General features: G+C 41.8%; 1 protein-coding gene across 2 annotated transcripts in view; it reads left to right on the top strand.

The window, feature by feature from the left end:
- Nucleotides 1-14,969, top strand: part of TTC27 (tetratricopeptide repeat domain 27) — a 203,622-nt gene extending 188,653 nt beyond the window's left edge. The window contains exons 18-20 of one of the 2 annotated variants that reach the window (XM_050951326.1): nucleotides 93-204; nucleotides 10,757-10,857; nucleotides 14,585-14,969. In XM_050951326.1, the coding sequence (XP_050807283.1) occupies nucleotides 93-204; nucleotides 10,757-10,857; nucleotides 14,585-14,707 (336 nt within the window). In that variant the 3' untranslated portion in view covers nucleotides 14,708-14,969. Of the gene's footprint in view, nucleotides 1-92; nucleotides 205-10,703; nucleotides 10,858-14,584 lie in introns of those variants that run through there. The other variant, XM_050951327.1, reaches the window with a different exon arrangement.
- Nucleotides 14,970-16,373: the final 1,404 nt, after the last annotated feature.

The following is a 16,373-nucleotide window of genomic DNA, read 5'->3' as shown; positions in this document are numbered from 1 at the left end:
AATCTATCAGTTTTTTGGGAGGAGTGTTTAATATGTCCATAAAGCTAAACTGGAATTCTTTTATAATTTTGCATAAATTGATTGTTTTGCAGTCACTGCAGTATCTCACCAAGGCACATAAATGTGAAATGCAATCAGCAGATTGGGAGAAAGATATATCATCTTTTAAAGAATTGGTGAAAGGAGCCATAGAGCTTGCCCATGGTATGTTCACCCTGAAACGTTACATTTTATATTATTCATAAAGAAGAGAGAGAGTACTTAAGAAACTCACTAACAAAATATGTTCTTACTTATCCTCAGATATTGGAACTGATATGGCACCTATTATTTGGGATATAATCTTGTTATTGCATGTGAAAAGTTTAGTCTGGGAGCAGTGAGCTAGAGTTCCTGAATACAAGATGAGGCAGCATTTAAAAGGCCTGTGAGCCAGCAAACACTGTGAGCAGCACACAGTAGAGATCCCTGAAAATTCCTGAGAAAATATGAGAGAAAATTATTCCTGTCTCAACCGTGAAAAGGGAGAGCACATTGGGGGAGAAATATTGTAGTGGTACTCTTCAAAGCCTCCACAAAATAAGCTCAGCTGACTTGAGATACAAATTGAGGGGCAATTCTTGGTAGATCGTGTAGCTCTGGACTCTGACAGATTCTTTGCTGTTGGCTCCCTCTCAGTGCGATTCAGATAGATATACCACCTATGATCTCTGTGCTCCTTGGCTTCCCTTCATTGGGGCTCAGATGTTCTTCTAGAGACCTTGGCCTTAATTAAGGGGAAAGGGGAGGAAATAAGTGGTAGTTCTCTGCCAAGCCCACCCACCCACAATGCCAAAATGAGATGCTGCTCAGAGTAGATTGTTCAAATCTTCATAATATACTTCCTTTTCTTACTTCACAGCTGAAGAAGTGAAAGATGTTAATGGTGAAATTTAAAGGACCAGTCTACTTGAAGGAAATTAGCACCAGTGTAACTACACTGAGGTATAGTATACACTGGTGCAAACTCCTAGTATAGTTTCTCTGCAAGTGTGTAAAGTAGGGCTTAGACAATTTCATCCAGCAACAAACAGCAGTTGAGATCACTGGAAGAAACCAAGAATGCAAAATTAGGCTGAGCCACAAAGAAAGAACCCTTCTCAACAACTACTCCTTGACACAATGGATAAGCCAATAGTGGAGAACAAGAAAGTAATAAGAGATTTGGCAATTAGAGTAATAAGAATAGCACAGGACAAACATCTGTTCAGGAGGATTAGGACTTTGTGCGGAAGCTAAATTATTTCTTCATGTGATTCTTCGACACTTGAGGATGTTGGGCAGATGCCTGCACTATATTTACTCTTTCTTTTTTGAGTGATGTTCCCTGTTATATCCACTAAGGTTATACATAGGGCCCTACCAAATTCACAGCCATGAAAAACACGTCACAGACCATGAAATCTGGTCTTTTGTGTACTTTTACCCTGTACTATACAGATTTCACAAGGGAGACCAGCATTTCTCAAATTGGGAGTCCTGACCCAAAAGAGGATTGGGGGTGGTAGCATTGCCACCCTTACTTCTGCATTGCCTTCAGAGCTGGTGTCCAGAGAGTGGTGGCTACTGCCAGGTGCCCAGCTCTGAAGACTGCACGCTGCCAGTAACAATGCAGAAGAAAGGGTGGGAATAGCATACCATGCCACCCTTCTTCTGTGATGCTGCCTTCAGAGTTGGATCACAACCCCTACAGTTATAACACAATGAAATTTCAGATTTAAATATCTGAAATCACGAAATTTACAATTTTTTAAATCCTACGACCATAAAATTGACCAAAATGGACCATGAGTTTAGTAGAGGTCTTGTTATACGCATGCGGCATGCATCTGGAGCAGAAGATTTTGAAAATAGTAGTGTCTATTGGTCCACACACATGCCCTTGCTCCACCTCATGGTTTCGTCCGAGGCAATAAAGGGCGGAGCTGACCAATGGCACCCTCAATTCTTTCTCACCGCTGCATGGTCCAAGTCGGAGTCTCTACTGTTCTCTCCTGTCTTGTGACACATTTTCTAAAAATACAGAAACAAGACTGTTTTTACCCTTGTATATAGTTAGTATTTTTGTTGTTTTGGTAGTAGTTTTTAGTGTTGTTGTAGTAGTATTTTTTAGGAATTAAGGACTTTGGATGCCATTTTGTTGGTCTCCCACTTCATTCCTTCCCCCTCCCCAGGACACACGCCCAGGTATTGGATTATGTCAAAGACACCAGGGTCAAGATCTGCACCTCCTGCCTTTGCTTGTTCTCAGTCAGTGGTGACAATCACCAACGCTACCTTTTCTGCTTGGGGGAAGCCCCACATCACATCAAGGTGCAGTTTCTGCTTCTCCTTTCCAAGCCATACCCAGGAAGGCTGGGCCCTCTACCTCAAGAAGCATCTCATGGAGGTCACCATCAGGCTACAGTCGGATCCAGGCTGAGGAACCTGCCCTGTACATTGGCCTGAGAAATCGAAGAGAATGCTTTCTACCGTGGCGCTCCAGCCTAGTTCCACTGGTATTAGTGCTATGGACCCCGTGCTGGGGCCTAGTTGTGATGCAAGAAAGCCTTTGCATGAGCATGACAGTAAGTCTTCCTCAAGGCCCAAGAAGGGCACTGCATCATCTACAAGTTTCAGACATGGAAAAGCAGCGTGTTCCACGGCTCACAAACACGACACGAAGTTGCACAAAACACTGGACCCGCTGTACCCCTTCCACTTATGCCTTCCGGATCAGCGCCACCAAAGTTGAGGGAACCTTCCGTTCCAAGACAGTCCTCTGTTCTGGCTTTGGTTCTGACTACAGAGCATGTGCTGCTGACAATGGAGAGACTCAAGTCGGCACCTGGACCTCATGAACTCTTTGCCTTGGAAGAGGTGAGGTCTTCACATCTCCCAGTCCACTCACGCTCTAAGAGAATCCACCTCTCCTGCTTTGGACTTAGCCTTTTTGAGTTGTGTTCCTGACCACTCCCCTACAACTTACACGGTTCCGATGGCACTGCCATTTATTTGATTAAGGTTCTGACTTCTTGGCATCGGAGGACTCAGACAGAACGCACAATCTACGTCTCCTGTACCATCGTGATGACTATCGAAAGTTCCTGCCATCTCAGTGGCAATACACTCTCTTTCCTCAGCACAGGAGTCTTTGGTACCCTGCTACATGGGACCCTCTGCAGCAACCACCAAATCTGCCTGGTTGGCATATTGGGGGTCTTGGCCCCAGTAGCCGCCTTTGGAGCCTTCCCGATCCACCTGAGAGGAGTCACTCATCTGATACCAGAGAAATTTCTCAAACTCCATTTTGTATCGCTGGCTTTCATTTTAAATAAGCATGAGTCACTCTGCCATTACAAGCTGTAGGTTACAGAGCACAAAAATAGAATTGGCGGGAAAACCAAAGTAGGGGAAAGGTCAGCAAATTATAACTCTGAAGAAAACAACGGTTGCAGGTTAAAAATAGAACTGACCATTTGGAACGTTTGGAATGTTAGCATACGTCCAAGAAAGATCTGACCAATATTAGCAGAAGTGTCTAGAAAGTTCTGATAGTATAAAAGTCCATGTGTCAGTGGGCAGAAGCTGGAGGTGGTCAGGAACTGACTGTAAAGAAGAACCTGCAGCAGAAAGCAGCACTAGAGGGAGCCCTGTCCTGCCACTGGAATGAAGAGACATAGACTGGGACACATAGGGAGGAAATAAGAGAATGGTAGCAAAGAAGCAAGTGAGAAGGCAGCAGCCGCCGCAGAGGGAGTCCTGTGACTGGAGCAAAGTTATCAGACAGAATAGGCTTGTCAGTTAAAGTTATAGTCATACTGTAGGATGGCCTACTGTTAGCGTGTACTTGGGGGTAGGGTGGCAGGGGTAATAAAGATGTGTGTGTTGATTGTGGAGAGAATGTTTATATGTATGACCTAAAAAACTGTTCTTGGTTGCTGTCAGGAACCTACACCAGACTGTCCATCTGAAGCAGGGCGCAGCCACTTAGGATAATTTCAAACTGCAAGGCAATATGGTTTAGGGTGCTCTTTCATTTGTTGTAAAAGATTTATGTTTTTATCACATTAATATTATTACTGTGTGTGGGATTGTTTGCACCAATTAAAAGGTGCCTTGCTTTGGAAAAGAATACACTTGTGGCTGTCAGTCATTTATCAGAAGGCTGTGTCCATGTCCTCCAGGTATTTCCTTAGCCACCCTGGAGACCTATATCTTAGGAGAACAGATTGGTGATAGGTGAGCTATTTTGGGGGTACCTTAAATCTGTTTTTGGGGTAACAAATTGGCAAGCCAGCCAGGAGGAACTTAAGGAAAGAAGACAATTGACACAAGACAGTAGTGGTTATTTTGTGGTCAGGACTGCTAAATTATCCCGAGTGGTCATGACAACCAAGAAATAGTGATTCTGTGAGCATTTTGTCTTGTCAGTAGCTAGATTAGTCTTTGTCCATGATTTATGGTATAGGATTACAGACCAGTGGGTTTGAAAGGTGAAGGATCATAGACACAATCCCACAAGCAGGAAGATAGAAACTAGGGTCACAATCTGTTCCTGTCTATGTCCCTGTCATAGGGAACCTGGGACTCCAGTATTATTACCTTGCTGTGTGTGTCTAATAACATATAAATGGCAGCAAAGAAAGGAGAATCAAGTACTGTTAAGGGTATGCTATTAAGAAAAGAGAGAATTTTGTTTTAACATATGGGAACGGTCCTTGGAAGCCTGGCACTTTGGACCTAGTGCATATGAGCAGTTATGTAGGCAATGGGAGCTCCAAAGAAAAAGGCGGCTTTACAAGGTTTATTAATGGTAGCAATGGTTTTAGAAACAAAAGTACAGGAGCTAGTTGAGGAAAAGGGGAAAGACAAGGAACTGACTAACTTAAAAGCAGAAGTTGATATTCTGAGAACAGAGGCTGACACTTTAAGACGGGTTGGCAACCTTTCAGAAGTGGTGTGCCGAATCCTCAATTATACACTCTGATTTAAGGTTTCACATGCCAGTCATACATTTTAACATTTTTAGAAGGTCTCTTTCTATAAGTCTATAATATATAACTAAACTATTGTTGTACATAAAGTTAAATAAGGTTTTTAAAATGTTTAAGAAGCTTCATTTAAAATTAAATTAAAATGCAGAGCCCCCCGGACCGGTGGCTAGGACCAGGGCAGTGTGAGTGCTACTGAAAATCAGCTCACATGCTGCCTTCAGCACGCATGCCATAGGTTGCCTACCCCTGCTTTCAGCAATACTACTTTAATGCAGGAAGCTCATGCTGCAGCCACACAGAAGGAATTAGCTGATTCAAAGGTAGAGGCTGAAATTCTGAGAGCTACTGTGCTGGTATAGTATCAGAGGGGTAGCCGTGTTAGTCTGGATCTGTAAAAAGCGACCAAGAGTTCTGTGGCACCTTATAGACTAACAGAAGTATTGGAGCATAAGCTTTTGTGCGTGAATACTCACTTCGATACTTCTGTTAGTCTATAAGGTGCCACAGGACTCTTCATCGCTTTTTGTGCTGATATAGTCTACCCAGATGGATATGTTGCAGGAGGAATTGTATAGTTAAGGAATACACAAGTTATAGGTCTCAGAAAGGCTGGGAGATTCCCTAGATCAGAATCAGCAGCTCCAGCAGCAACTGGATTATTGTTTTAGGGAGAAGGCTCAGCCTGAGGCTGAGAATTCCACAGTGCAGGTGAATACTTTAAAGGATGTCCTGCAGATTGAAAAGCTGTAGCACACTTATGATAAGCAATGGCAGAAAATTAAGATATTAAAGGAGCAAGATTGTTGCTTCAGGGAAAACCATACTGCCACACAGGCAGCAGTAGCTGTAGTTCTGGATTCTCAGGACCAGCAGACCATGACTGATCATGCACATTGCCAAAAGACGGCTTGCTTGCAGAGGGAGATGCAGGCTTTGCAGATGGTTAATAGTGTGGCTTAGGAAAGTGGTGCTGCGATGGTCATTGAGAAAGCTGTGCTCATAAGTTTGAAGGAAAGGAACAAGGTTAGCCCTGGTATTAGTCCAGTGAAATTTTCTGAAATCCCCTATGGAGGTAATGTGGTGAAGTCTTTCTTTCCAGGAGGGGATTCTGTGATGTTCTTTCTTGAAAAGAAACAACAGTTAAAGGCTGAAGGGACATTGGTTTTGGAATTAGGCATGGCAATGGAAGTAGTGGCGTCATCTAATAATTCAGGTGCTGCTGTGGATAATGTAGGAAAAACTGTATGTAAAATACAAAAGGAAGGATGGCCACCGCTGAGAAAGAAGATTGAAAAGGTATCAGTAGTGACCTTTTCTAATAGCGGTCCTCAGGGAAAGAGAGGATCAGCAAGGTAGACAGAATGGGGGGAAATGAAATAAAAAGGAAGGCAAAGGTAGAAATTTTAGTAGGAGACAGTGGAGACCCTCAGACTCACTGAGGAGTTGAGTTTGAAAGTGGCTATTGCAATATGAGAGCAGGGACCAAATTGACAGAATGCATACTGCAGAGCTGCTCAGAAAACTAGTGGACTACGAGGGAGCTGTACCCACATCTTCCCTGCCTTTCAAAAGTTCAGTATAGGGAAGCCAGGCACCCCCAATCTCCCCAGTTTCAGCACAAGATTCTGCTGGTTTAGGGGCACATTTAGATCAGGGTACCTGGAGAAGACATGACATTTAATAAGGGAGCATTTAAACAAGATATGCTGATACACGGGTGCCACTTACTCATTAATTAGTACTAAGAAATAAGACTTGTTTGGATCCCCAGTAACAATAAAAAGATTACAGGGAGTCATAGTAGAACAGCAGAGCATAAATAATGCAACTATTTGGTCTGTCTTAAAAGCAGATAGAAAAACTTGGAGATTAAACAACTGATTTTAGACCACTTAACAAGATGATACTTATCACTGCCCCAGTAGTGGCAAAGTACCTGGAGGTCATGGCATCCATAGCTGGAAGAGCTCTATAGTTTACAGTCATTCTTCCCAACTGAAGCAATGGAAAAGAATTATTAATGTGTATAACTGTTTAGAAATGAGATTACCTAGTAACTAGAGATGTCAAGCAATTTAAAAAATAAATTGTCATTAATTGCGCTGTTAAACAATAATAGAATACTATTTATTTAAATATTTTTGGATGTTTTCTACATTTTCAAATATATTGATTTCAGTTACAACACAGAGTACAAAGTGTATAGTGCTCACTTTATATTTATTTTTGATTACAAGTATTTGCACTGTAAAAAAAACCAAAAGAAATAGTATTTTTCAATTCACCTAATACAAGTACTGTAGTGCAATCTCTTTATCATGGAAGTTGAACTTAAAAATGTAGAATTATGTAAAAAAAACAAACTGCAGCATTCAAAAATAAATTTTACCACCCACCTTCTGCACAACAGTTCGGAACTCCTCAGTCCTTTCATCAGCAACTCTACAAGCGTCCTCGTAAGCGTCAGAAGACCAATGGTCCTATCCTCTTGGTTTGCCCATGTAGTCTTGAACACCACACACTCAGTCTTTGCATAAGTGATATCTGAGTGCATCTAGAGAGCCGTCAACTGCCTTGCATCCTATCATACGTGCAACCTGCCCCCTTTGGGGGACATCTAGCACTCTTTTTACCAGCTCGGAGTGCAATAACAATAGACAAGTGGGTCCTGGATGTCATTCGACATGGCCATCTGATCGAGTTCATGATGCTACCTCATCCACATGCCTCATCCAGGACTACTCTCATGACAATGTGCTTGCCCTAGAGGTAGACTCCTTGCTGCAAAGGGGATCGATAGAGCCTGTTCCTATGGCATTTCAAGGTGCAGGGTTCCATTCTACTTATTTCCTGGTGCCCAAGAAGAAGAGAGGATGGAAACCAATCTTAGATCTCTGTCGTCTCAGCCACTTCATACGTAAATGAAAGTTTCATATGGCAACCCTTGCAGCCATTATACTCTCAGAAAGAGATATGTGGTTTATAGATCTTGGTATGCAAGACGCTTATTTCCATTTAGACATCCATCCTACCCACAGACAGTTCTTGATATTTACAGTAGGTCCACGACCCTTCCAATACAGAGTTATACCATTCGGACTCACTACTGCTCTATGGGTCTTCACTGGTATCAAGGGGCTCTTATATTCCCTTATCTCAATAACTGGCTGTTACAGTGTGATCCAGACAAGAGGCTCAAGCCTCAACCTCTTTGCTGCTCCTACTCCTTTCCTCCCTAGGGTGAGCATATCCCACACAGTCCGTATAGTACTTCAGGGCGCATATTGATGTGGTCTATGCATATGGCTGCATACCAGAGGATAGATTTCAGGCCCTGCGAGCACTGATTACCACAGTGGCCGCCAGTACTTCTGTTCCAGCCAGAACTTTCCGGTCCCTTCTTGGCCACATGGCAGCATGCATGTACGTCACTGCCTTCACTCATCTCTGCTTCTGATGCCTACAGCTGTTGCTCAAGAGAGCCTATTATCCCACACACCATTCTATAGACCACTTACTAACAGTTTCCCCCGAGGTTCTCTGTTCCCTTCAATGGTGGATGGACCCGGTTCAGGTTTTCACTGGGATACCCTTTTTCCATCTTCTCCAAGCATAACAATCATCACAGATGCATTGCTCGACAGATGCGGTGCCCATCTAGCCCCTGCTCCCTGGGGCAGAGTGCAGTGTAAAAGCCACTCATCACAGGCAAGGGGGTTCAGACCTGCTGCCTTCCTCTACCACCCAGTACCTCTATGGGCCTTGGACCAGGCCCTGCAGCCTGAGGAGTTGCCAGGCTGGCGCTCCCCTGCTCCTCTGGCTTTCCCCAGCCCTGCTTCACTCCCAGTACCCTTTCTGCCGGCAGCCAGGCCCTGCTCTCTCTCAGCCTGGAATGAGACTCCTCTTGAGTCTCTGTCTCACATCCTTTTTATACAGGCCAGCTTTGGCCTGATTTGGGGCATGGCCCAGCTGTGGCCACTTCCCCAATCAGCTGTCCCCAGCCACAGCCCTCTCCAGGGCTGCTTTCAACCCCTTCTAGGCAGGAGTGGGCGATCACCCCTCTCCAAGCCCCCATTTACCACATTCCATAAGGATAAAGTTTCCCTGCACTTGCGTCCCCAGTTTCTGCCAAAGGTTGTATCCCATTTTCATCTCAACCAACCCACACACTTACTTGCTTTCTTTCTGAAGGCACACACCTCAGTGGAGGAACAGAGCCTTCATTCACTCAACGTCTGCGGGACCCTGGCCTTCTACTTGCAGAGGACAAGATCATTCAGGAAGTCCCGTAGACTTTTTATTGCTATAGCAGAAAGGATTAAGGGGCAAGCAATCTCTGCTCAAAGGATTTCTCAGTGGATTTCAGGATGCATTACACTCAGCTATCTGATATTGGGACACACACACACACACATGGTGTATACCTTCTCTTCCCAGTACACCTTGGTGCAAGACTGTTCAGCATGGCTGTTCTTCGTTCCACAGTTCCATCATCTTCCTTCTCACTATGTACCACTTGTTAATTGCTGTCACTGGAATACAATAGGGACCATCACTCAGAGAAGATGATGAGGTTACTTACCTGTAATTGGAGATTATTCAAGATGTGTGGTCCCTATCCGTATTCCAGTCCCGCTCTCCTTCCCCTGTGGTGTGGATTTCTTGGTTCACAGTGGAGAAGGAGCTGAGAGTGTGGTTGTTTCACCCTGCCCTTCATCGCCTTGGATGTAGTCATGAGGCAGAGCAAGGACACATGTGCAGACCAGCAGACACTACTACTTTCAAAATCTCCAGCTCCAGATGTACGGCATATGCATATAAGCCTCAGCAGAGTACAGATGGGGACCACATATCTTGAGGAACCTCTAGTTACAGGGAAGTAGCCTCCTCTTGTAAAGATGAGGTACTGAGATGTCAAAAGAAGAGGTGCTGGAATATATTGAAAAATTAAGGAGTATCAGTTGCCAATTAAGGATCATAGTGTACATACAAGAATTCTGAAGGAACTTAAGAATGAGGTGGTTGAGCTGTTAACAAAAATGTGCAATCTTATTAATATTAGCTTCTGTCCTGGAGTATAGTAAATGCATCTATTTTTAAAAGAGTACATGGGGTGATAGTGAGAATTATAGACCAATAAGCCTTACAACAGTACTGGTAATTACAAATTTAAAAAATGGAAATAGAATTATATAGCACCTGGATGATCTTGGTATGATGGGAACTAATCAACATGGCTTCTGCAAAGTAAAATCATGCCTCAGTAATCCCTCAGAATTCTCTGAATGTGCCCAAAGAATCAGCACACCCATGTAGACATCTGTGCACCAGTGAAGTGTGTGGTGTGGTGTGTTTTCTTGTAGAGAAATATGAGGTCAGGGTTAAGGTTTTGCTTAATAGTGAAATCTTAAGGAATGTGGTGTATACGTAGTGTATGTGTTGGCGGTATATGGGACTTTTTTTTTATAGAGTGGTAGGGTCTGTCAATACAAGTAGTGAGTATGACTTGTGAAGGTGAAGGAATCATAAAATATATCTTAACTGGACATATACTTGTTTACAGTTTTGTTTTCTCCTTAAGCAAACTTACCACTTTTAATCAAGTTTTCTGTTTGTGGGACATTATGTTCAAAATGTTTTATGACAGATCTTCAGTGTTCTGATTAAGTGTTGGATTTATACTTACAGGCTATCATTATGGTGTTAAATGTTTTCCCCCCCCCCTTTGCTTTGACTTTTAGTGGCAATAAAGTGCAGTAAAAACAAATCTAATCACCAGGAAGCTTTGCAGATACTTTCTTCAGCTCGACTCAACCTGCGTGGCTTGTCATCCAAAGCAAAGGTGAGATTGGTTTAGAAATATCTCAAAGAATAAGTCTCTATGACTTTATCCCCCAGCCCACCTCCTAAATAGAAGACATTTATAGATCAGATAATTCCCATGAATCACATTACACTATAGAGGGATGCTCATTTCTGCTTAGTTAAGGGTCATTATTATAAGCCACATTTTTCTCTCCCCGGCTTTGCCTAAACCAGACCAATCATCCTGAATTTTCACAGGCAAATGCTTAGCCCAAGTTAGAATTTTATTGGAAAATGTCACAGAAACTGGCACAGGTGATTTGGAGGGTTGGAAGGTTTCAGAAATTGAGTTATGTTTTATTTTCCATATGTGGACAGCATGAGAAGAATGCCAGGCAGGAAACCATTCTGGGAGCAGGGGTTGTAGGAGACCATCTGAAAAGCAATGAGCTCCAGCTATACATAGATTGTAAAATCTGCCAGAATTATTGCGACTCTTGGCATTATTAAATATTTTTTTTTAATTCCTAGACAAAATATTTTAAAATGTAGTTAGGTGTAAATAAACATAACACTAACCTTTTTGAAAATGCCGTAAAAATGTGACAATTCAAAAATAAAATTGAAAATTTGTAGCTATGCAGTCATCGTTAATCCTGTCCCTGTACAACCATCAACATTCTGTCTTTCACTCTTCCTTCCCTTCACTGTATGGTGTAAGGTGTACTCATTTTTTAACTAAAGCCTGTTCCTGAATATATTTTTGTTGAATAAAAACTAATGTTCTTATCTGATTTTAAGATAGCTTCATCCTGTGTCTGTACTTAGGCAACATGTGTAGAGTGTGAATTACAGAGCATAGGTTTTATATACATGTATATACATTACAAACTTGGCTAACTTAGTTCTCACCATTTAAGTACTGTAATTTAAACATCTGGGCCTTGGAAAGTTGTATCTCTAGATATGTAAAAGCAGCAGAAAGTCCTGTGGCACCTTGTAGACTAACAGACGTATTGGAGCATGAGCTTTCGTGGGTGAATACCGATGCATCCGATGAAGTGGATATTCACCCACGAAAGCTCATGCTCCAATACGTCTGTAAGTCTATAAGGTGCCACAGGACTCTTTGCTGCTTTTACAGATCTAGACTAACACAGCTACTCCTCTGATACTCTCTAGATATGCTGACTTCATGACTAATGACACTTGTTTAAATGCTGACTCCAGTACCTCTTGGGAATACTGGGAAATTATTTCCGTTTGTGTGTTCTGTTTTGATTCAGTAAATAGTAAAGGACTGTATGTCTATTCTTTAGACTGAGTATGACTCTTGAAAGGAGGCAGGAGTCCCTGGCATGAGTGATGTAAACACAAGTCCAGGTGGTTTAAATCATTCTATATGGTGCAATCTTTGGAAGATTAAGAATTAGAGTCTAGTAAAATGTGTTCTTAATTCCAAAAGTTACTGATGAAATGAACTTGTATGTTCCTGGCAGATACGGGTGTCTAAGTTTCTGGTGGTTCTAAGAGAAGTGAAATGGGCAGAGATTAAGTTGCTTGGGTGATCTGAATTGATTTTTATATACGTTCCAATTTTTTGTCTTAAATTTTAAACTTCACAGTGCACTTCCAAAGTTTTTTTGTGTGTTGTTTTTTGTTTAAATACTACCCCCTTCAAAAGTTTAGTGTTATACATGTCTGCTCAGCAGTAACTCCAATATAGCCATTTTTTCACCTGGTTCTTGTCTTTAGTTTGAGGACTCAGTGTTTGGGGAGCTTTTTGAACAAAGTACTGTTCTTTCAAGGTACTAAGAATGATCTTAGGTCTTAGACTAGTGACTTGTTCTTCAGAAGAAAAGAAAGAGCAGAGAAAATAATTAAAGATCAACTTCTAAAGCTTCCTCACCAGCAGAGATGATATGAACAAATCAGTACAGTTTCTATTAAAGTAATGTTGATTAGTCTAGTTCTTCAACAACGTTAAGAAAGTAGCAGATTAAAAAAAAAGTCAGTGTAATGTAAGTAATGCTGAGCCAGTGTAAATTGACTAGCTGCATTACACAGAAAGGACCTAACTTGCCTGCCAAATTCCTAGTTTGAGTTTGCTGGGCTGAGTGTCCAAAAAAAATTGTATGTGTAGTTGTTAAAATGAACAAATCTATATTTCTGTAAGAAGGAGTTCTTTGTTCAGTGACAGAGTGCTTGTGAAGCAAGTTGTTGACTCATGCTATGGAGATCCGAATAAACCTTTGTTTATATGTCCATCTTATTTTCATATATTTTGATAGTGGTGGTGACGTATAAATCCCATAGCAATCCTTATACCCTTCGTTGGTTTTTATCCTATCATAAATTTAGGCTTCACTCTGTCTTTTAGTCATTGAGTTTGACGAAGTGAATCACTCTATATATTTCCTTTGGATCAAAAACATGACATTTATGGCCAGATTTCCCTTTTGATCAGAAGCATGACATTTATTCTGCCACCCATATTCATGCTAAGTGGTACCTCACTCCTCAAATAGTCCCATGCATTTCAATGAGACTAACTTGAGGAAAGCAACATGACTAAGGGTGGCAGAATCTGGCTGTCGGGTAGCATTGCCTTTTAGTGGATAGTTCAAAGGTGCGACTCAGTAAGTCTTGAGATCTAATCCCAGTTTTACTACTAACATGTTGTATGAATTTAATCCAGGGATCGGCAACCTTTGGCACGTAGCCCATCAGGAAAATCCGCTGGCAGGCCAGGACGGTTTCTTTACTTGCAGCGTCCGAAGGTTCAGACGATTGCAGCTCCCACTGGCAGTTCCCAATAGGGGCTGTGGGAAGCAGCGGCCAGCACATCCCTCAGCCCACATCACTTCCCGCAGCCCCCATTGACCTGGAACGGTGAACTGCAGCCAGTGGGAGTTGCGATCAGCCGAACCTGCGGATGCTGCAGGTAAACAAACTGTCCCGGCCCACCAGCAGATTTTCCTGACAGGCCGCGTGCCAAAGGTTGCCGATCCCTGCTTTAGGCAAATCATTTAACCTCTCTGCTTCACTTTTCCTATATGTAAAGGAAGGATTACAGTATTTTACAGGATTTATTGACAGTGAAATTTTAAGAATATAAATCACTGTATAAGTGCTTAGCATTATTATTACACTTCAGCTTCTTGTTTTCTGTTGATTGAGTTAATTATTGACAGATGCCTGCAGCCACCCACTCATGTTCTGACATCAAATGTGACAACATGTTTATTTTGGCAATCTGGAACAAATTATATACAGTATAACATACTAGGAAAAATTACTAAGTCAGTTAAAATTCAGAACGACTTCTACTTTACCAAACAGATCAGTCCACACAACAGTGTTGTGTGAACTTCAGTGTGAAGGGAGGCTCTGATCCTGCTTAGTGAGTTTAGTGGCAAAACTTGTTAGATTTTATTAGTGGGAGGAGTGGGCCTTAACAGAAACCTGGCTTTCCTAGGCAGACTGGAGAACGTCAGGAGTACTGAAAAGGAAACACGCTCTGAGTCTAAGAAGAGAATGATAGTCATTCACTTCTATGTGTGCCTTCTGTTTGTTCACCACAAAGTGGCATTGGTGGATCAAGTTAAGATGAGAGAGACAACCATGGATGCAAAAAAAAGAGAGAGAGATCAGAGGTCATGATATGCAAATTGGGGACTTTAATTCTGTTTGTAGGATGATCTCGCTGCATCTAGTTTAGATTATGACTGTAAATATAATTAAATATTGTTTTTGTTATGCAGCAACTTTTTGCCGATGCAACAAGCAGTGAGGTTTCCAGTGAATTAGTTGATGACGTAACAGCTATGGACAGCATGATTGCTGAACTGCAAGAAATGAGCAACCAGCTGAGGAATCAGTGCTGAGATAAAAATAAGATTTCCTAGAAGGAAGACAAGGATGACATGCTTTATTTGCTCCAGTTTCTGCTGATGAAATTGCAACAACTGTAACATATAACACAAATTTTTAATAAATGTTTTCCTGTACAATATTGATGTCTTTACAGTCAGATTCCCTAAGCTTCTAAACTGTTTTTAAGGTCATGTCTACTAAATCTCTTAAATCGTGTGTCTGCTTCTGTGGGCCTGAGTTTTCTGGAATAAAACCAATTGTATTTATAAGGCATTTATTTAGGATTAGTTCTTCCTGAGTGTATTATATAATTGACTCTAGGATATAGCTGTACACTGCTGCAGAGTGGAGACAGTAAGAGATCCCAGTGATGTTATAGCATAGGAGGAAATGCAAAATGATTTAAATCTTGTCTTAATTGGAAAAAGAGGAAAGGTGAGAAATAGGAAAAATTCTAGTTTGTTACGTTTTTTTTATTTTCTTTTATCTCAAGCAAATCATGTTGTCCAAGTAACTGGGTACTTGCAAGGTGAATATTTAATGAAAAGTTATTAAATGAAAAATATAGTGATGGACATAGCAGTATTCAACTTGCATCATTTAAAGTAGAGGCCGTGAGACACATAGGGAGACTTATGAATCTCAGCCACCAGTTGTTTTTTTTGTTTTGTATTTTTTTAAGAATATCTACCTTTTGGTACAATCTGGTTTATTTCAAAAAAAAGAAAAAATGCTTTTTAGAATAATTTTTGAGCCCTAGCACTAAATCATCTCTGGAAGGAAAGTTTTACCATTATCAAGAGAGGTGTGAAATCCATCACAGGCAGGGGACCCTCCCAAGTTCTCCTTTCTACCTGGTGGCAGCTTTTAAACAAGAACCATCCCACCATCACCTTGGACACATGTTTCTTAGATTCAGCAGTCTTGATTTTTCAAAATAAATAATGATGGCCACTGATTCTGGGTGGCATACACATTTTTAACAGAAAGTTGAAGATGTGCAGCATGAGCTCATTTAGCAATCTGGGAGTAAACCCTCATTATTTTCCACTTATACACATCTATCTACCCCACTATAACTATTTCTTCACTTGATGTGGCCACATGTAAGGGTCCTCCTCTCTTCTAATGCAGCCTGTAGTGTTCCATCCTCACCCCACTCACTTTGCAGACATCCTCCATTGCACAGAACATAGACAGCTTTGACTTTGACCCTGACTGATTCTGTGTCTGGTCACTTCTCTAATAATAGTACATCATGGAAGACTTCACAGAGGTCATGGAAACTAAAGCTACCTTCACTCTGAGATATCTGACTTCTGTACTCCTCAATCCAGCAACATTTGACTCAGAATCTCAAGAGGAGACAGTTGCCAATTAGGGCAGAGGCAACCCTGTCACTGCAAGAACTTTGGTCTTCCCCCACCTCACAATGGAAAACTTCCTAGCACGGCATGAGGACTGCCACCCCCATCCAGACAGTCCTAAATTCCTAAATTTGTGTATTTTCACTGAAGCCTGCCCCTCACAAGCCCAAGACTGCTGCAGCTTCATGGATTATTGGTGATTCTGTGACCCCAGAATCCTCTTGATGAGTAAATTATGGAAATTGGCAAGCTTCCTGGCACCAAAGCTAACCTGTCTTTGACTGGATACTGAGCTGGCTGGGTATACTCC

This window comes from Gopherus flavomarginatus, chromosome 4 (assembly GCF_025201925.1).
Source record: "Gopherus flavomarginatus isolate rGopFla2 chromosome 4, rGopFla2.mat.asm, whole genome shotgun sequence".
NCBI classification, from domain to species: domain Eukaryota; kingdom Metazoa; phylum Chordata; order Testudines; family Testudinidae; genus Gopherus; species Gopherus flavomarginatus.
The sequence above is the reverse complement of the archived record's forward strand: the minus strand, read 5'-3'. Positions and strand labels throughout refer to the sequence as shown.